Source organism: Clinocottus analis, unplaced genomic scaffold, assembly GCF_023055335.1.
Source record: "Clinocottus analis isolate CAN_PGR_092001 unplaced genomic scaffold, fCliAna1.0.p SCAF_2, whole genome shotgun sequence".
Taxonomy (NCBI): Eukaryota; Metazoa; Chordata; class Actinopteri; order Perciformes; family Cottidae; genus Clinocottus; species Clinocottus analis.
This window is the reverse complement of record NW_027175931.1, coordinates 5,829,767-5,852,140: the sequence shown is the minus strand read 5'-3', so window position 1 is coordinate 5,852,140 and position 22,374 is coordinate 5,829,767. Positions and strand designations below refer to the sequence as shown.

The 22,374-nt window shown below is 41.4% G+C and overlaps 1 protein-coding gene across 6 annotated transcripts in view; it reads right to left on the bottom strand.

Moving 5' to 3' along the window:
• gramd1bb (GRAM domain containing 1Bb) overlaps positions 1 to 22,374 on the bottom strand; it is a 95,675-nt gene that overhangs the window by 54,944 nt on the left and 18,357 nt on the right. For 4 of the 6 annotated variants that reach the window (XM_068585870.1, XM_068585872.1, XM_068585871.1 and 1 more), the window contains exons 2-4: positions 13,545 to 14,753; positions 6,994 to 7,071; positions 3,038 to 3,064 (exon numbers count right to left, since the gene is read on the bottom strand). In XM_068585870.1, coding sequence (XP_068441971.1) covers positions 3,038 to 3,064; positions 6,994 to 7,071; positions 13,545 to 13,945 — 506 coding nt within the window. In that variant the 5' untranslated portion in view covers positions 13,946 to 14,753. Of the gene's footprint in view, positions 1 to 3,037; positions 3,065 to 4,931; positions 4,955 to 6,993; positions 7,072 to 13,544; positions 14,754 to 22,374 lie in introns of those variants that run through there. The other 2 variants (XM_068585874.1, XM_068585876.1) reach the window with 2 other exon arrangements.

Here is a 22,374-nt window from a genome sequence, read left to right as displayed (position 1 = left end):
CCTGTCTGCCTTGCAGACACACCGACAGCAACTGGCTCCAACTCTCTCCCTTAAAACGCGCAAACCGTTTCCAAAGGCACTTCCATCCTGCACACTTTGTCCAGTCGAAGGGCTTTCTGCATGCATTATTTAAAGTGAGCTTCATAACAAACTTAGTATCGATCGTTTGTAGTTTGCGTGACTCATGGCCACTTTGGAAATACCTGCAGTGGAACTTCAAAAGTATCAACTGAGACTACATGTCATGTGGGATGCATACATCATATATGCAGTTGTCCTTTGCTACAGTTACAGTTCACGCTGAGGCGTCTTCATGCTGCCTGATTCTTTAAAAAGAGCTTTTGCTCACTGTTAAATAAAACGTGCTGGGCTTCGACTGAGTCCTCTCACCTAAAAAATGAACACTTCTGCAAGTTTCAGCTATACTAAGCCTAAAAGACATTAAAAGGTAACTTCACCCCTTCGTCTGAGCTGAAGTCCACTGCATCATTTAAAAATAATAATAAAATGCCCAAAAGTGGGGCAAGCGTTTGAGAGGTGAAACCAGGGCCACTGTTGAGAAATATGACAGCCAGAAGTGTTTACCGTGAGCTACAGAGGCTTGGGAAATAGCGTTATTTTTTTTTCAAACAATAGGACGCTGTGAGGGCAGGAGGGAGGCGATCGCAGGCTTTGTAGGTTAGTCCCAGTCCCCTCAGAATAGTCTTTGCAGATTAGGACTGGTTTCAAACAGTAGATGGCATTTTCAACCATGAAATACACATTTGTTTTGATACATTTGGGAACAAAGGTAATGTCCACAGCAGCACTGATGTGCTTCATACAAGTTACTATACATAATCTCAGATTGTCTCTTACTACCTTTTTCCAATGTGATTACACCCTGTTGGTCTCACTCATACCAGCCCCTAATGGAAGTTTTAACTGTCACCCAGAAGGGTGCTCTTTTTTTTGCTATGAGGAGAAAAAAATACTAATTGCTAAATTCAATTTTGCTTGCAGTTGCTCAGTTGCCACCAGTGTGAACAATGCAGGGAAGAACTTCCACAGTTCGAAAAGGTGCAAGAGCAGCACAATCTGAAATTCAGCGCTACATGGTAGCATTAGCGTTCCTAAAGATCCCCTCGAATCATCTTCTTTTTGTTAGTAAAAAATAATAATTTGTGTCGGATATGGTAAAATATGGTAATCAAACTTGTTATAAATTCTTGAAATGATATCTACTCCTTCGCCCTTATTGAAAAATCCATAATTCATAAATATGCAAATATTACTTATTTTAAACATTTACTCGTTAGATACTCGATGTCGCGGACTTTTCTGCAAAGACCATTCTTAGTGTAGTGTGCACGTCAAGTTCTCACATTACAAGTTAATGACTGGACAGAGATTTGCTCCAAAAAGTTGTGATGTCACAAAATCATAGTTGCAGATACACTTTTTAGACTCGAACATCTAATGTCTCCGTTTGATGAATGTGAAAACAACCTCTGAGTGTCAAACTCTAGTCAAACATTGTTCTGCACAGTGGAGGTCAAACAGCCACGTGAAGTCACAAAACTCAAAACGCGTTAGTGGACGGGGGACTAAAAATATTGCAAGATATGGAAGTGATGACGACGCTCAATGCAGACACTTTCTGCCACATGTCAGAGTCGACAATAAGACAGACTGTGGTATGGAAGCTTCTTTTCAGTCCAGAGTCTAAACATTCCCCTAAATTTCCAGTTGCATTGCACAGCTACTGACTCGTAAAATGATGTGCACAGCCAACAAAAACAAAAAACTGTGTTCAATAAACCACCTCTCGGTTGTGTGTAGTGCAGAGACTCCTAGTGGTTTGAACCCGGCCTGCTAGTCACCCAACTCGCATGACTGACCACTCAAAGCATACCAGACTAGGCACACACTCAGACACACACACACGCACACGCATACACAAACACACACACACCGAAATGCACCAAAATAACATTGTCCACTTAGCTTAGAAAATGTGGCACATGAACACCACTTCTCCCGCCTGATCACTGCATGCATGGTATCACTCTCTCTCACGCACACACACACACACACACACACACACACACACACACACACACACACACACACACACACACACACACACACACACACACACACAAAGAGCTTCTCTAGTTCTGGCCCCAGGAAAGTAACCTCTCACGGCAAAAATGTTTCTTACATAATAAACACTACAGAGTCAGTGTTGAGATAATAGACAGAATTTGTGGAAAATGCCACTTAGGTAAAAACATGCACCCAGATGTAATAAATGTAGATATCATTTTGTAAACTAACCCTTTATTTACAAAAAAAAAAAGACAATGTATAAGGAGGAGATGTAAATAAATTATATGGTTAAATGATGTGTATTTGAACCCCGGCATCAGAACAGATGTCCTAAATGTTTGGTAAATTCAGAGTATGAAGTGTGATACTGAATCCATACATATTCAAATCCGCCTACGCCACGTTAAGCATGGAGGAACAGCTCTTTGTCCAATCCTTTTCTAACATTTCTCCTGTGGTGACTCGAGATAGAAACTCACCTTTTCAGCTTGGGCCTTGAACCCTTTTGCTTCGGGACTGCCACAGTGGACACTTGTGACAGCAAAGCCTTCGCAGACTGAAGGATACAGTGTGTGTGTGTGTGTGTGTGTGTCCACGGCGCTGACCTGCCACCGGCCGGCCAGCAAAGAGACTAAAAAGCTCCACAATGGTGTCCAACTCACAAAGCCCTGTTTGTGTCTGGCGTTGTTTGTCCAATAAAAGCAAACAATGGCATTCCGTGGCTTGCAACTGTATTCACTGCAGGCCTCTCCAAATGTAAAGCGCATTCAGACACCTTGGTCGGCGGACAAAGCCGCGAATCTGTGTCACATGCCGGGTGGGCGGGCCGGGGCAAATGGGGTGACGGCGAGATCTGCCCCGCCGCATCCCTGCACCACGATGAGCGCTCACGCTCACGAGCACACACTGCAAACGCAAAGGAAAAGCAACCGGCGACCCGACTTACCTGATTTTGTCCGCTGCACTGTCAGACCTGCAGAGGAAAGGAGAGGAGAGGGAAGTCAGTCATGAGGCACTGGATCCACTGATCTGAGTTCAGTTTTAATTCACTCTCATACACCACATCACCACTTGATAGCAATAATATACATACACACACATATATATACTTTTTTTTTTTTCTCACTGGGCATTACTTCATTTGCCATTATAAGCAGTATCCAAATAATGAATACAAGGTTTATAACACAAACTATCGTATTATTAAGGGATCATTTTAAGCAGATAGTAATACATTTTGAGTGTTACTCCTCATATGAAGCATGTAGTATTGTTTTTTTAAATGGTTATTGTATTTTCAATAGAAATTTATCCAACCCAGATGAAATCATGAATACTGATATAATCAGTTTTATGTGATCCATACTTATGAATCAACAGTTAATGCATTCTTAATAATGCACTGTATTATTATGGAAGAAAAAAATGTCCAAAAGTGTTCTCAGGCATTCATAAACCACTTCATAACTGTTCATAATGCAGTTTTGGCTGTAATCATTGACAAATACAATATACACAAAAAAATACACAAATATCCTCATATTGTAGTGATTTGTTTCTGTGGTGCTATCACACCTGCTAATATATTGCTCCACTCTTCCAGCTCCCACTACTTCAAATTATTGAACATAACAAAAAATATTAATATGCAGATGACACACAGATTATTATAATAATATTAGGAGACTACAGTTCCATATCAGCATTATGTAATTGCAATAAAAAGACACAGATCAGTAATTGGATGTGTCCTAACTTAAACAAAGTGAACCATTAAAGAGTTAAACACAGACAAAAACAGAAATAATCGTTTTTTTGAGTGACACAAACAAAGCCAGATGTCTGGGTCTAATCAGGGACTCAGTATAAACTTCAATATTCCACATTTAAACAGCTGCTGCCAGAGTTCTCAGTCAGACCAGGAAGTGGATCACATCACTCTCAGATATTTATACTGGGTCCTGTTTGCCATATAGTTGTAAAATCATTGAATATACTGCTGTTGGTTTATGACGTGCTGAATGATTTAAAGTAAGTTTCTGATCTGCTGCTCCATTTTAAACTGCCAGCTTCTGTAGGAGCAGCGTTCAGTCTTTATGCACTTTTGCATTAATGTGGAACAAACTCCCAGAAAACTTTGAGAACTTAGAGATTTGCTCCAACTGTTTTGTTAAATCACTATTTATTCATACAGAAGTTAACACTGCATTGTAGCTGCACTGTCTTCTTATGTCGCCTAAAGTTTTTTATGTTTTATATAAAGCGCATTGCCCCGTTGTTCTGGGCTGCTTTATAAATACACTCCCCTTGCTAGCACCTGCTAATAGGGGGAGTAGAAGTAAAGTGTCACTCTCCAGTAGTTATATTTATACTCTACGCTGCAGAGGCATGTCTCTGTGTGTAATCCTGATTCACAACTCCCAATCATGTGCTGCGTCATCTCCACTGATGAGTCATATTTCACTGTCTTAGCAAAGTCACACTGTCATATTACATAACTATCTGCAGTTCTAGTGGAGCTGAACTCGGCAGAAGCATCGGATGCAAAGGCAAATGAGCAAACTTGTCCCCATCGACTGAAATCCGCCGGTCTCTCCCCCTGAACCGGCGCGGATGAGCCGATAATCTGGCCGAATCAGCACAAAATAAATAAACAAATACAAGAAAATAACAGCTTGTGGCACATATTAGCTGGCAGCTGCACTGAGCACACTGAGCAAACTGCAGCACGCAAGACACAGAAAACAGAAACAAGACCGACGGACACGGAGACCGCGAGACGAGCGGGAGTTGGTGGAGGGGGCAGCGGTGCAGCGGTGCAGAGCGGCAGCTGCTTTTACCTGCAGAGGAGACATGACATTCCGTGCCCTCTGGAGCCGGCTACAGAACGCTGCTCTCCCTGCAGCCGCTGCAGACGCCCGTCACTAGCGATCACCAGCACAGCGAAGACAACGGCAGCGAGAAATCCCATAGGTTTGACAGGTACTGTTCCTAATTCGAGCGAGTGGAGACACTGAGCTACACTGAGCAGGAAAGAAAAAAAAAAAAAAGAAAAAAAGAGTGCGCGGGAGGGAGAGAGCCACGGAGAGAAGCGAGGAGAAGAGTGCAGGACAGAGGGAAGGAGTGGAGGTGTAGTGAACAGTCACACGGTGAGGGTTTTTTTTACGAGGCTAGACCAAGAGGGTTCCTACGCATCTTCTCTTTTCTTCAGAGCATTCCTTCAACATTTGAGTAAAGTAAGTATTCCTGCAGATTTAACATCCAGGGTGATAAAATCATCATCAGCCTCTTTTCTGCGCAGCCAGTAACTATTTAACCCATTTTGGAATATCTCTCTTTCTCTCTCATTGTCAGTTTTTGAGCTAATTAAAAAAAACATAGCCTGCTTGAACCTGATACTACTCAATACGACTCAAACTATAAACCAGAACACTTCCTAGACCATAAACCGTGTCCTGTTGCAGACAGAATCTACATATGAATGCCTATTCTATTCATAGAGATTAGAATTATACCAGATATATATTTGGCAGATGTTAAAAAAAAGAGAGCTAGTTTTGCTTCAACAAAAGTACGAGATTAGTTCGAGAAAAAATATTTTTCTAAGCAGGCTGTGGTTATCTGATGCAGCACTACACACCAAGAGTGTTGGTGTGTAGTAAAAGTGTTGAATTAGCCTGAGATTTGGTGATCGAGTTGTCTTTTGAATTAATGTATTAATACCTTTTTTTCCAGGCTTTTTAACATATTTATTTCGTCAAAAATAATTAATTGGCTGGTGGTGAAATCCAATAAAATAAGATAATCCGTTATTAGTCCCACAGCGAAAAGTGCAAACAAGAGACGTAGTAAAAAAAAAAGGAAAATAAAAAAGTTAAAAAAAACATGATTAATAAGCAAATGAGCAATACAAAAATAGTAATACAGGTAATGGGACAATACAATAAACATCTTGCTAGAAAAAGGAACCCAAAAGACAAACTAATCACAGAGCACCAACCGTGAACATGGGGACCCCAAAGACCCCTTCATGAGTACTTCATGTACTTTTCCCAACTCTACTCTTCAAACAGCGTATCATAAATGTATTTAAGGTTGAAAAGACACCATAAAAAAGCTCTGTAATGCAGACAGTTCTACTTTCCTGACACATTGCCTTCCTAATCTCCTGGTAGTGCTGACACCGCTCATTGAGTTTCGTCCTGGCCGCATGGCTTTACTCCAGGTACACACACCCACACACCGGGTTCAATAGCAGATTTTAATGTCCAGGCCTGTCACTGGTGCTGCCGTGACGAACGCCGCAGATTCCAAGATGATAAAGAGCTAAAGAGACGATAATGACGCCGCCTGTCTTCCAACTCAAACTGAGCTATGGGGAAGTAGAGACAGCGATGACTGTAGGCGTCCTTACACACGGGCACTCTTGCTATTATAGAGGCAGGTACCTGGGAAAAGGACTGCTCGTTCACCTGCTTTTTTTTTTTTTTTGAGTCCTCATTAAAGTCCCTGACACTGGTCTAACTCTTTTCCAGGATGAATCATGTCAGCAAGTTGAAGGCTTGAATTTTGCAATTTGATGGAAAAAGAAGTAGATCCACTAAAAGCCCCATTAAAACAGGTGAAAACAGGTTATGTATCAGTGCACCAGTATGAAGAAAGTGCCCCCTGGTGGTACATGCGTGTAAGAACCAAAGCAATGTGACCAGAAAATAGGGAATACATTGACATTTTGAGTTGATTTATGAATTCACTGTAACATAGCTGTTTATCTGCAGCATCCAGTTTACTGAATGACCAGGGTAAAACGTTTCCTGGATTCAATCCCCTTATTTAGATTTTTAGTAAACAGTTAAATAGTGAAAATCATTCAGAGACAACACACACACACACACTGCTCACCTCTCCTCTCGGATTAATGGAGTCAGGAAGCGAGTGCTGTCATCTTCATGGCTGCTCTGCTGGCTGCTCTGCTGGCTGCTGGCATGGCACATGAAAGAAAAGTGTGGCTGTCAATTATTCCAGCGGGAGCACTCTCATAAATCAGGGGTTTTTATTAGGTACTATATAAACTTCAAAGACACATTTGGACCCTGCAAACCAGAAATGCAAGGCGAGAAAACCAAAAACATGGTGTTAATATACATGTATTATATAATATACATTTCATAAACTAATCATCTTTGACATTATATTTATCTGTCCCCTGCAGTGCAAAGGCCTCATATTCTGTCGTGCATCTCTAAATACTGGGACTAACATCCGATATCCAAGCTCCTACAAAATGAGCAACTGTGAAATATATTATATATTTACTGTTATTTTTGGATAAGTGTCCTCTTCTTTTCATGTACATATCCAACGATAACACTAGAGGGGGCTATATGACATCGGCTATGAAAATGATAAGGCTGCACTTAAGAATATTAGTAAGTGAACATGTTTAAAGACAGAATCATGAACAGATTAAATAAAGGTGTCACCACTTTCCATTAAAATAACTAAGTTGTGTGTAATTCAGTTACTTTCTCATTTCATTGTCAAAATGTAAGATGCACAGTACAAAATTTCCCTATTTAAAGAATCTTCTGTTGTTCTGTTCAGACTTTGCCATTTTAAAATAAAGACTTTCTGTTGGGAAATGTCTTCATGAATTCGCACTCTAACTCTGCAGAAGCAACGCGGGGAACCTCGGATGTACGAAAAAGCAGATTTTGAGTCTTAGGGATACTTTTTAATATACCCTGGAAAATGTACTCATCATTTAAACTTATTTTGAGTCTCAAAATGCAGTTTTTATTTTTTGGGAAGTAAATATCATATTTAAACTGAGTAGATACACTAGTATATTTAGTAGATATCCACTTTCCCGAATGAAGCAGTGTGTCTTTAAGCAAAAGTCAGCTGTAAAAAGTATTTATACTGTAAATGAGTAGTGTGGACTGAAATATAGCTCCAATAATGTTGACCACATGTATGTTTATGACTGTAAAAGGTCAGATTTCAAATAGACATGCTGTACCTTATGTACATTTGTGATGGATACGCATGAAACTGATACTATGCGTTGACCGTGCCAAGCGAAGATCAGTGGATTCATTCAGAAATGTGTCAACATCCCTTGAGCTCCACTCACTCAAAGCTCAGCCTGCAGCCGGTGCTCTCAGACACATGTGCTGTACAAGCAGTGCATCCTTTTCCTTTAGAGCATGATCTTTTGAAATCAAGAGGACAATGTGGGCATGACATGGGCCTCCAATGAATTAATCATTACTCAGACACAATTGCTGGAATTTACACTTTGAACGTGACAGCAAGGAGAAGGAACCAAATACAGTGAAGACCAAGTTGCAAGGACAACCATCCACAGTCTGCAACTGTGCAAATCTTGCATTATTTGTGGATTTTTATTCCCTTTTCCCCCCACTGCAGAATGCACAACACAGCTGCTCTGTGCTCACAGAACCCAACACACTCATTTGAGATGAAGTATGATCCAAATCTGAATCCTACTTGCATATTCTGTAATCTTAGCCGCATGGTGTTTGAGCTGTCATTTGTGGTCATGTCTTGTACTTACTGGAGTTTGAAATACAACCAGAAGCAGTGACATTGTTGAGACTCATCTTACTTCATGCAACCTTCTTTTATGTGATGAAAACTCGTCACTCGCTCTCATCCATGACATTACTGAGAGACTTGTTAACATTTGCACGGATGCTTTTTTTCTCTCTTTAACTTTCATTCAAGACTGTGAACTAACAAGCCATTCAAGTTCATCTCCATCATCTCACTGCTGCAGCGGCGAAGCAACTTGAAGAGCTAGTGGCCTTATTGACAACTGTGGTTAGTGGTTAGCATGCCCGTCTTTCAATCATGGGCTCGGTGGTTCAAGACCTGAATCCACTAGTTCATGTCGATGTGTCCTTGAGCAAGACAGGTAACCCCTAACTGCTCCCTGTTGCAGAGTCTACGGTGTATAGAGCAAAAATGTAAGTTGCTTTAGATAAAAGCGTCAGCTAAATGTAATGTAATTGGCATTTCTTTCAATGGAAGACCTTGTTTTCCTGAATTGCTTTTTTTTGTGAGAGGTGGGTCTGAAATATTGAAATGCTGTGAAGAGGTGGAAGCAGTGAAGCCTGATGAAAGATGATGCACCACCTCCTCAAAATAGCCCTGTCGCGATCGGCCTGCAGAACAGAGGATTTGGTGCGTCTGCAAAAACCTCCACTGGTTCGAGACTCACAACCTCTCTCTCAAACACACACACACACACACACACACACGCACACACACACACACACACACAATACATCACAGAGAGTAAGACAGAAGGCTGGAATGACACGATTAAGAAGCAGGAGTAAGAAATCAGCAGCAATGTCGACCTGACACAGAAGGATTTACTGACCAGACGGCCGGCGCCACTTTGCGCTTAGAGCAGAAACAGCGAATTTAACGCCACGTTAAACATTGTTCAGAATTCTTCAGACATAATAAACAGACCATCGGATTGACTATAAACACTCTGCCGTGTGTGCATATTAACCTGGTGAGTCCTGACCCCTGACTTGGGTGTTGAGAGTCAAAGTGCTGGGCAGCCATCTTTGCATCAAAAGCTCCAGAGTCCAGGAAAGAACACATTTGCAAGTTATGCACGGTATATCATGTCATATTTATTAAATATGTCTGAAGAGGTTTTCAGCTGTGGAAAGGTGAGAAAGAGAGCCGGGTTTCTCTATTTAGTTATATATATATATATATATATATATATATATATATATATATATATATATATATATATATATATATATATATATATATAGGAGGAATCTTTCATGAAAATGTTAAAAAAAAGGTATTACGTAATCTCTCTTTAAGAAGCAGCTTTTCATTGCTGCTTCTGAGGTGCTAAACATTTTTTTTTAAATTCCCACACAGTAGTTGGACAACATAGCTGTACGAACTGGTTCTTTTGGAGCATAATTTCACCTTAAAACCAAGGTCCCAGATTTTCACACCAGCTTCTCCTGAGTCCTCATATGATCCTGCCTTTTATTAAAGAGACAGTGTGGAAGATTCAGGGGGATCTAGTGGTGATGTTACAGATTGCAAGCAACAACAGAAACCTCTGCTCCGCTCTCCATTTCCAAATGTGTAGGAGCACTCCGGTGGGTTTCAGGTAGAGATAAGGTATTTTTCTTATTGTATAACGAGAAGCTACACTTATCAATACTCTTCTTCTTTTTCATCACTAAACAATTGCTTTTAAAAACATATAAGATGATATAGATATAACTAAATGTTGTTTTAAGAGCAGCGACAATAATGTTTACGACAGCAAAGTCACTATATAAAGTCATTGATATCTCATGGGAAACAAATCTAATATGTCAATGAAATTAATAAATATTCCTGAGTGAAGTTGATGAATAACGATAATCAATAACCAAAAACACAGAAAGATTCCTTCTGTCCTCCTGCCAGCAGACATGTTTAAAGTACAAACTCAAATAAATATTAAATTATAAACAGGCCGCCTCTGTTTTAGCCTGTTTGAAAATAAATAAAAAGCTTTTGGCCGATCCTGCGTGCTGCGCTTGTGTAAATATGAAAGTGGTGGATGATTAGCTTTTTCTAAGCTAAGAAAAACATAACAAATCTTAGTGTCAGGTCATGCTGCACTCATGAAAACAGTTGTGAATATAATATTCACTACTTCTGACAATCAATGTTAGATCATATTCCTCTAAATCAAATATGGGTCTGCTGATGTAGCCTGTACTGTAGCTGCACTGTAGTTTGTATTCTCTTCTTTATTCTATTTCATGCCATTTTTGCTTTTTCAGCATTATGTCGTACGCTTTAAATTACTGTTGAGGTGCGACAAAAATAAACTTCTGTTGCCGTACATTGCTGCATGTGCAGAATCGCACACGCTTGACTTCATCAGTGAACATCCTCCCGTTTACTCATGCTCACAGATTCTTTTTTTTCTTTTTTTACAAAGGTGCTATATTTAGATCATTGCATTAAATATATGGGTTGTCAAAACAACTGCCCACAAGGCAACAGGGACAAATGAATGTTGGCAACAGCGTGGACAAACTGTGAGAAGATGGTGTGCAGCAGCACACGGTGCCCTCGCAGACGAACATGACAAGGACTATATCAACAATTAAATGAAGATTAACATTAAGACCTGGATTATTAATGTCACTCCCACACATCGCTTTAAGCCTGTAGATATTTTCATACATGCAGCTCGTGGCAAGCTGCAGACAGAGGAGGAGCCATGTCGCCTTAACGCCACAGCGTGGTATTAAGCCGAGAATCGCTTGTTCGACTTCCTCACTCGCGCTGCGCTGGATAACGACAGTATTTCGCATTAGGTGATTGCTGTCAAGGGTTATGCACTCATCCCTCTGGAGAGATGATGCCGTCAACTCAGATAAAGATAACACATTCAATGGAGTGAGTAATGAAGTTGTTTCTGTCTGCTATCTTTCGCAGTGTGTGACAGCAAAGACGGCACACAGGAGGAGAAATACTACCGGCTGTTCAATTTCTAAACTAAAATCAATTTTCCCATGACTAATGATTTGAAGAGAATAAAGCAGACAAAAGTATGAACTATGACAATGGTTTGAAATCTTTTTTTTTGGTAGTGTACAAGTACATTTGTTTCATCATACAGTGTGTCTTTCCCCGATTTTAACTACAGTTAATTGAGAATATTGCGTCGCTATTATTAATACCTTTTGTTAATTACCCCTAGACCTGCACATGCTTGTTACCTCCGCCAAGGTTTGGTTAGTTTGTTTGTTTGTCTGTTTGTCAGAGAGATTATGAAAAACACTCCTGGCCAGAGTTCCATGAAAGCTGGTGCTGAGGAAGAACCCGCTGAAGCGAGTCTTAAAGGGAAAGATAAACCCGGGTTTACAGCAGCCATGAACCGGTCAGCTGTGCGCTCAAGATCAGGGCGGAGACGTAACGGTTTTAAATTGGGTGAGTAGTATTTGCTATTTTTAGACATTGGTTCTTTTTAAACAGAAAATAAGATTTATATTGTGATGTCCACTGGAAAAAACACACAATACAGCCAACTTTCTAGTTATTCCCCTCCAGCCAGCTGCCACCTTATTGAGGTTATTGGGGTGAAATGGGGAGGCATTGTATAAATAATCCTTTCCACCTCCTGCTTTTAAATTGAAAAAACACAAAAACTAAAATAGATGGATTTAAATGTGTTTTTAAGAGCAAATGATAATTTTGACAGCTCAAGCAGGAACCCTGAACACAACATATCTTTCACTTTCATTAACAGATAGGGCATGACCTTAGAGGTCTGTTCCCTGAGTGCCCCTTTTAGTTCAACATGTTTAAATGGAGAAGGTTAGGCCACTCTGAAAAGGGTCGATTTACTTTCTGAACCCCATGACCTTTCCTCTCGTGCCACCATCACATACTGTCTCTTAGGTGTCAGTACATCTCACATCCATGTATCGGATAGAGAGAGAGAGAGAGACCTATTGATTTTGTAAAGCCTTTGACCTTTCGTTGAGTCCTGCTGTAGGGCCAACCTTTTATGTTTCAGGTGATCTCACAGTATCCCCTGAGCCATTTGATTCAAACACATCTACGGTGTGTATTTATGCTCTCAGGAAGAAGCTACCTGTTAGCTGTGGTGATCCCAGGGCAGAGGTCTGCAGCCAGCTGAATCCGTTATGGAGTGGAAATATCTTTTGCCATTAATTGTCATTCTAGCAGCTCAAATGTGCCAACTACACATTTCTTCTAAGTGTAACCTAAACCTAAATTGTGCCCTTTAACCCTGACAATGCGCACATGCATTCATATCACCTTCCCTTATCCATATGTGTATATATAAAAAAGAGTAGAGCCTAACAATTAAATAACAAGGATAAAGCCAGCTTTAAAACCAATTAGCTGGTCTTCTAATGTCAGTACAAAGGTTCACCCTGTCACACTACACTTACTACAAAACAGCTGAGTCATAAAACACATTAAACCTCCACTGACTAGGAACAGATGCAGGGAAATGCACGCTGCTAAAAACAGTTTTGCAAAGAGATAAGACCCAGGACAACTTTGCTCCATCTACATACAAGTAGCTACATTAGCATACAAATAAAAAGTGATGTTTAGCTTCAGATAAGAATCTTAAGAAAACACTCTAGCTATCTCTTGTATTATCAGTGTGTGGTCACAAAGCTACATGCTGTTGATCAAGCATGACATTCTGAAAGGTGAAAATAAACACACAAGTCTAAATGTTGGGTATTCCAAAATATCCCAGACAAGTACTAAACTTTCTTTGAGTTAGTGACACAACACATTAGTGGAGGAAGCAGGAAGCCTTGAAGCAGCGTGGAGGATTTAGGGAAAGATTTGGGGGAGGAGAGAGGAAGGAGGCGAGGGCCCATACCAACCTGCTCTCACTGACTTGCTCCTTCTTCTGCCGAACCTTCAGCCACTTCCTCAGCAGGAAACGCTTGCGTCGCGGTGAGGCACTGGGCGTGGAGCAGCTCGACCAGGAAGAGAGAGCGTCTTCATCGCTGGATGGCGTGATCTCGATGGAGGGCAGCTGGAGGTATTCCTTGGAGCCAGAACGGGCCTTGAGGTGGCCGACGGTTAGCCTCCCGGCTTCAATCTCCCTCTCGCTGGGCACGTTCCTCATGCGGCGCATCTTGAAGCGCTTGCGCCTTAGCGTCGGGGTCGAGGAGTACCGCATTGAGCCGTCTGACACGGCGTGGCGCCCTCCATCCGAATATGACGGAGCATCATTTGGGACGCTCACCTGAAGCGAAGGGGGTCTAAGAGTGTCGCTCATGGTGATAAATAGCGCTCCGAGGTGCAAAATCAACACCGAATGCGCTTCTTTTCTGAGATCCTTAATGACAAGAAGTGCAAATGTGGCAGTTCTGCAGCTTGAAGGGCTGTTAGCTTTCAGAGAAGTGGAGGTTTCGTGCTGAAGAGATGTGGCACTCTTTAGATCCGTGACAATCTTTGGTGGACCTCACAACCCCCTCCCACCTTCCACACCCCTTTGCTCTGTTTATTTTAAATACCTCTCTACATGCCAGCCAATGGATTGAAAGACTGGGCTGGGAAGTCTTGATAGCAGGTATCTGGGGCCTGACTGAGTCCTTCTGCTGCTCCTCAGCTGTTGGTTGATATGTATCAGCTCAGTTGCTGGCTGACAGACCGAAGAGCAGTCTTGTGGCAGTAAACTCAGTCTCTCAGGCTGGGAAGAAGAGGGCTGGATTAGATAACAAAGGGGGCTTCTGTTCTGAGAGCAGCAGATGAAACATGTATAAGGTCTGACAGTGAGTGTAACACAACTCCTTTGCCGGTCCTCCCCAGGGACTGGAGGGCCAAGTTACACACACATCCCATTGGCTCCGCTACTGTCCAAAGCTGCCAAAGCTGTTACCTTGGCTGCTATTGCTGATGCTAAAGAGTAAGGCACCAACTGTGAGCCCTTGAATATTGGTGCTGATGCTGTGCAAAAGGCCCGGGAGGTTGTCTGTTAAAGTGGCTGCAGTAGAGGAAGATGTGGCCGGCCCGGGTTGTGCCCATGCTGGAGAGTGAAGTCCGTCTGGCGCCTTGGTGTGTCGCCGTCTCCACGCAGTTAATGCCTACAGGTCAGAGGGAGGTGATAGGACGGCAAGGTACAAGGCAAAGCGGAGGGTAATGATGACCAAGTTAAGCAGCCACGCACACACACACACACACACACACACACACACACACACACACACACACACACACACACACACACTAATACCATGAGACAAACAAACTCATGCTCACATGATCAAATTCTGATCTACTAAACATACAGTGCCTATTCACCACCATGCACCGCCCCCCGCCACCTTTTCTCAATCACTAACACCTTCATCGCAGACCTTTAAACATCCTGTCGAAATGCCACAAACAAAACCAGAGATAACAGACTATACTTTGTATCACAGCCACTGCACACAATAGATATGGGGAAGCTGGCCAACTGCTTTTCAGGTCAAAGGGCTTCAACCAAAATGATAAAGAGCACACCACAATGAGGGCATCGGATTACAAGTCGGAAAACAAAAGAAACCTCTGATCGAACGTTTAACCTTGACTGGAGGGCCAATGACGAGACTGCCGGTCTAATGAGAAAGTCCTTGAGTAGTCAGTTTTGAAGGTACAACTGTCATGCAAACAGAAGACATATTAAATAAATCGGGGTAAGGCATCATAAACGGAAGCAGTCAGAGTTGAGTGGAAGTAGATAGTAAACATCGCCATCTGCGTTTACAATCTGACGCTATTAAATTCACTCGAATAATCGCTGTGCACATATGATTTCTCATCTGGGCATCGAGGAGGAATTAAACATATAGCAGGGGGAAATTGTTATGTGCCATCTGTGATTAAAAAAAATGAGCACAGAAATACTAGATAACCTTGTGATGCTACTAAAAATAATAATTGAAATATATTTCTCAATCAAATAAATGGACAACAAAGTTTAGATACTTTTTTATTATTTTTTAAATCAGGCCAAAAGGTTTAGCCAGGATGTTTCAGTGTCGGATTTTAAAGAAGTAAACACAAAATTAAAAATGTGCCCTACTTTATTTCCTGTTGCAGCGTAAAGAAACTCTACGTGTGTTTGTCGTGTATGTGCATGACTTGAGCTGACAAGAAGTAAGAATGGACCCAGTAGGTTGCCCGGCAGTGCAATTCCTCTCTAACTGTCTATAGATTATATATTTAGAAACACACAAACGTGGATGTAGCTGCTGTGTAACTGATTTGGAATCTGATCAAGCATTGTCTCAATTGTAAACCTAAGCTTTGCTACCGCTCTCACTCAGAGGAACTCAACCGTGCACTAATCGAGTGAAAGCATGAAAGAGCCTTTTTCTTAAATGGGACAAGTGAGAAAAGGCCTGAGTTTATCCAAGAGACTTAGAAGAAGTGGGATATGACGAAGATATTGGAAAAGACCGAGACGAAAAAAAAAGGTTTTTGGGAGAGGGTTTTAAAGCTGCAGCCAAGCAGCTTAAGTGATTATAAAACTAATATCTTGCATTGAAGTCCTTTCAAAGTAGATTTTCAGAGCTGCTGAAATCGAACAAGACAAAAAGAGCGTTCATCAATGTCTGGGTTCAGAATGATGCAATACAAAATCTAAACTATGATTGTGGCCAACGGACAGATACAACTACTAAAGCAGTGTAATGGTATGTCGCCATCAGTCCTTCCAATATTAAGGTCAACTAACCCCAACTTAATGCAGCTATCAAAATATCAGTGCAGATATGCAGCTTTGTAGAACCGGAGCTGTGGTACTGAAGCATGACTGAGACTGCTAGGCTACTTCTGGAAGTTGCATTGAGATACCCCTTTTTAATAAGTTTGAAAATAAAAAATCTGGTGGAGATGGGCCATTATTTATCCCAGCAATAACCACCTACTTGTCAGATAAATTGCATGAACAATAATTAGCTGTGGAGGTGCAGATCCTTCATTTCTACCACCCATTTTGAGGCACTGCAGATAAACCTGGAAATGCAAACATTGCTATTAGTGCAATAGAGATAGCCAGTCAAATATTAAGTGTTCCCTTTGGATCCCAGCAGCACGGATACAGTCGCAAATATTTGACTAAAATCAATTGGATTGTTTAAAGGTCAGATCTAAAAGGCACAGGGAAACTGTGCACTTTCCCCTTTCCTGGTGAAAAACAGCCTGTCATGTTTTAACTTAAGAAAGGGATTTGCTGTTTTTAGAGCACTCTGTTCTCTGTTCTGATCCGATGTGAGGTCCCGAGACAGGGATGTTATGTGTAGAGATTGTAAATCCCTCAGAGGCAAATTGTGTATTTGTGAATTTGGGCTCTTTAAAACATAAAGCCACCAGCCACAGCCTTCGTGAAGGCATAAAAAGAGTCATTAAGAGTTAATAAGACAATTGTTAGACTCTTTCACAATCCAGGTGTTGAGAAAGGGTTGAGAAAGAACCGATCAATCATTATTAATAATGGACTACTAATGTACTCAACTTGCATTGTTAAATCTCGATGAACCCTTAATGTTCATTATAATAGGTGTTAATGTAATTTATGCATGTTGCATCGTGGGAATATTTATATTCCAATACGCTTGTGAAACGTAGACCTTGGCCAAGGCGCGCGCGCACACACACACACACACACACACACACACACTCTCTCTGACCCGGAGGCTGAGTGTGGAGGTGGACAAACGTCATGCATTAATTATGGCAAGACAGCGTTTCCTGTTACAGTTTCACACGTTCTAGTGGCCTCAGGTCGTTCTCTGGCAGCGCCGGTCACAACCCACGTGAGCAGGTGATGTCATGGCTGAGCATATGGGTTGCGAGGATTTAGTAGAAGAGTGTTGTATCAATCCAACTGCCATGATATTTATGTGTCGATGCCTTTTGGAGATTAGTCCTATTATTCTCCAGCTGGAGATGTGTGTTGTTGCACCTGTGCCACGTAAGTACAATATAAAAATATTAAAACGATGGCGAGCCCAGCAGGAAGGACTCTGATGGTCTAGCCATCTTGTGCACTTTGCTGCGGACAGATGGACCTCCCGCGAGGAAGCTTTGCTTTTACAGCTGAGACAGGGATCATCGTTTTCCATCACGCGATGGCTACGCAGCACACAACGGCCAGACGATCGCTCGCCTTTCACCCGCCATTACCGGCCGTTAAAGGTTCAGCTCTATTGTTGCCCGCGCTTCTATTCTTAGCGCTGAGCTCCTGTCAGCGCAATGTCAAAGATTATGTCGGCACGCTGATGCTGATTAAATGAACACTTGTGAAAACAGCCGCCGCATAGAGTGGTTTTAATGAGTCAAATTTAATTTTGTGCAAGGCCACAAAGCGATGAAGCATCTGAGAATCTATAAAGTGTGAACTATACCAATGTGGCAATCCTTACCAATCATGCGTGTACCTGTTTAGATTCAGGAGAACACTGAGCGGTGAGCCAATGTCTTATATTTTAAGAAATCCCAGGAGATCTTACCCTACAAATATTTTCTTTTTTTTTTTTACCAAGGATACTAAGCAGCACTAAATTAATCCTTTATTGGCAGATCTCTGCTCAAACTATGGGCAGAAAATTATGGAGGGATCACGTCATGACATATATGACAGACGAGCAAAAGGTGGCGTGAGTAAGGCAACTGAGGTCCAGAAGTCCTCTCTATTACCCTAAACTTTTTACACCAACAAGAGTTTTGCAATGTATCTTTGGTGCTAATGACCAAACTAAAATTCCGATTAATTATTGTGGCATCTATGTTGACAAACAATCAACACATGCAAGAAAGAATGTAAGAAACTGAGTAAAAATGTGGAAAAAAACGAGACACATAAATAATATTTTCCCGTTAAATATTTATACCCCGTCTCTACGTAATGTCTTTCTCGCAGGCGTGGCACTATTGATGTGCCACAATGCAGAGTCCATACCAAACAAGTCGCGCCCCAGATTAAACCTGATCAATGAGCAATTACTCATTCATGTGGCAGTGCATCATGCATCACGACAGGGTGTGAAGTTCTGATGCGCTTTGGATCCCAGCTCAGATAACAGGCTTCCCTCCTCCACACCGTCTCCCCTTCCTGTGCTACTGTATAAATCGTACTCGCGCTCCTGCCACACCGAATGAAAGAACATGTTGTACTGCAAAGAAACGGCAATAAAAACAGACAACTCTTCTTAGAGGAGCTTGATTTAAGGAGGTTGAGAGATTATTTTCAGCCATTTACTACTTACATCTGAGTCTCAGCTACAAGCACACGCTGAAAGACGATCCCTCAAGGCCTCCTCGCAAATTTGGGATTTTTTTTTTTCCGTGAGGCTTCACAAAAAACTTTAACACACAGCTACGATGTATTCTGATGTTCACCAAAGTGTAGCCTTCTTAATGAGGGCTGGCAGGCAATCCGATGTCCCGCAGTTCTCATCACAAAAAGGGCTGCCTCCTCCTACTCTTTGGTCCACGACCATAGAGACTTGCTGTACTGATCAAAACCCAAGCTTTCATCTCTTATTTAGACACCCTGACTTCTAAAAATAGCCTTGTTACACTATGGAAACAGGCACAGCTCTTTGGTGGAGTACAACACGGTATGTAGTATTATGTGAGGCTGCAAAGACCCATATTAGCTGAATAGGAGTCAGAACTGTGATGAAAGGGAGTTGAGATCAGAATCCACTGATTTCTAAATGATCAAATTTTCAATGAGGCTGTTTTCTTGGGAGGGGGAGGTTCTGCAATTGAATGGTGCTGATCCGAAATGTCACATCCTCATCGAAACTCACTCCAGTCACCATACAGTAGTTCACTAATTGTTTACCAGGTACACATACCAGGTGTTATGGAGTCCTAGTGGATGTTCTTCAAAGCAAAGTCAAAGTAAGACTGATGGTGAAGGAACATCCAACAGCATTAAGTAATGACATATATGTACAGATATATTTCAGGGTTGTTTTAGGGTTGTCCAAATTGGGAAACAAAATAGAGGAAAGCAGCAACTTGTGCACTGTTCAATGAGTAACAACCCCAAAGGGCCTTACAAAAAAACATGCTGTCGTAAAGATAAAAAGTGAAAGAGGAATCAAAGTAGCCTCCATAAGGCTGGATTCTGTATTCAAGATACCAAAACATAAAACCAGTTCATGCTTCTTAACCACATTTTAGCCTTGAAGATTGCAAGATTTGTCTGAATTATGTCTGATTGGCTGTATTAGGTTTCAGGTTTATGACCGTAATTTGGAGCTATTAAGTGAAGGTAGCTAATGAGGTGATGACAAGACACTCTTTCTAAACCCGTCATGCTGAGCCGCCTCTCACATGAGTGATGTGTTTATGTGGCAGTCGATTTCCATCTGGCTGCACTAATCTTGTACAAGAGGCAGAAACCTCTGGACTTTTTTCTTTTGGTTTAGATAATGCTCTAATATAATTACATCAATGCAGTGAGATAAAAACCTCTGAAATAAAACAAAACAAAAAAATTGTCCCCAGCTGCTATTACAATCCTCTCCCATCTGATGATCTGAGATTCTGCCAATTTTTAGATTCGCGCTCACAACTCGTTTTCACAGCTCATTGCTGGCAATTCAACTCACAATCACACCAAACTACACTGTTTGCTCACAATCTTGTTTTGTGTTGTTTATAAATGAAGGGATGTGGTGTAGTGTAAAATCTGAGTTTTCCAAAAGCTGTTTATAGGACCCTCTTTTCAGTGACGACACTAAGATGAAAAAGATTCTTTAAAATTAAGAAATTGTCAAATGTCAATACCAATACCAGACACAAAGTAATAATAATAATTTAAGTTTCCCGGGCATGTCTAGAATGCACTCTCAAATGTCTCTCATCGGCTGCACTGTATTGAAGCCTGAAAGGCAGAAACATACTCAATATGACAATATAATTAACAACTGTATGTCCAAAAAACCACAACACAACTCTAACATCAAACAGAAGACTCTCATCCATTAACTAAATCTATACAAGTACTTCATTGACAGAACCACTGAGGTGAAAACAACTGCAAGCAACAGCACCGTGTGTTCACCAACTGCCATTTCCTGTGGGGTTCAGAGGCATTTTCCCAGGCCTGACGGCCGCAAACAGCTGAGAGAGAGGAAGGGCTGTCGGAAACAGGGAGAGATGAGACTGTGAGATGCATTCAAAGTAATCTCATTCAGAGGGAGAGAGAGAGAGAGAGGGAGAGAGTTCAGAGAAGTGACTGCTCTCATTGGGAGCATGTTGTTGTTGTTTTCCAGCGAGTGAGCTACAGGCTCTTCCTGTAACTACATCTCCAGAACAGCGACACGTTCAAGCGTTTCTTGGCTCTCGATGTGCAAAAGGTGGCAACTCCACAGGTTTTCTGAGACGCTGCAGTTAAGAAATAGCTGTAACACCTCCTATAACCGTTTCCTAATACACACACTGTCGGGACAGTTTATTTCTAGATGTACTTGTGCTATAAAAGAGATGGTTGTTAAAAGGATTCAACTTCTTTCTTTTTTTTTTTAGCTAAGCTACGATAGACAACCCCCAAAGGGCTCAAAGCTGGACGTTGATCGGTAATCAAGTATATTTTTCCCCAGAAAAAAACACATATTTTGACAGTTTCACTTTTAGCTTCAAGTGTCACATGTTCTGTATGTGGAGGACGGCAGAGAAAACTAAAAATCAGGTCATAATGTCTCATGCAGTAACTCACAGAAGCTCCTGCTGTGACCATGGGGGAACACAGCAGGTTCTGCTTGAGTGCCTCTGAAAAAAAGTTTTTCTCAACACGTGCTGTGCCGCATGTGCTTAACGGCACAGACATGCCCTGTGAAACAGCTGGACGGCACTCACATTACACTACCAACCCTCCTAGAGTCCACGTCTGGTACATTCACCAGCCACAAAATGTTCATGTCATGGCATCTTGGAATTGATTAGGACAGACAGACCTGTCAATACAAATAATTCATAGTTTTGTGTTGTTTGTGGAGGTTTACCGAGCTACTGATTAACCCTTGAGTGAAATTCAGTGCTGCTGTAATCTGCTCTTGGCTATTATTACCTTAAAAAATAAACTAGTAGGCTTCCAAATTTGCATCCAAGACCACTAGCGGCTCCGGAGGGTGCATCACCAGATCCCCAGTAATAATTGGATTATTCAAATGTCACTTAAAGGCCAACTTCCTGAGCTCAAACTAAAGTATGCACAAATATGTGGGAAGAACTCTTATGACCAGAGGATTGTTGTCAACTCAATAAAATCAAAAAATGAAAAATTCTTGCTTAAGACCAAAACTCATCTGAAGACGAATCTGAAAACGTCCTTTAATGCAAGGTTGCTGTGTGTTTCCACTTTGTGTTGCATTAACTGTTTGGTTCATACATTCGACCCAACTCCTTTTCATCTTTGACCATTTTTAGCTTAAACATCACACAAGCAAACGTGCACAAACTACAAACAGGAGATATGGTCAAAAGTCAGGAATACATTAAGCATTTTAATCTATTAAAAGAGGACATGTCGTGCTCATGGATCATACTTGTATTATGAAGCGCTTATTCAGGACCAAACGGGCACATATTGTAATAAAATGCTTGAATGGAAATTAGTAAACGTCCACAAAGTATTTTCATTCCAACTTGTGCGTTGCAACTTTTTACTGCAGACAGACAGGCGGGTGCCTGTTGCTACCA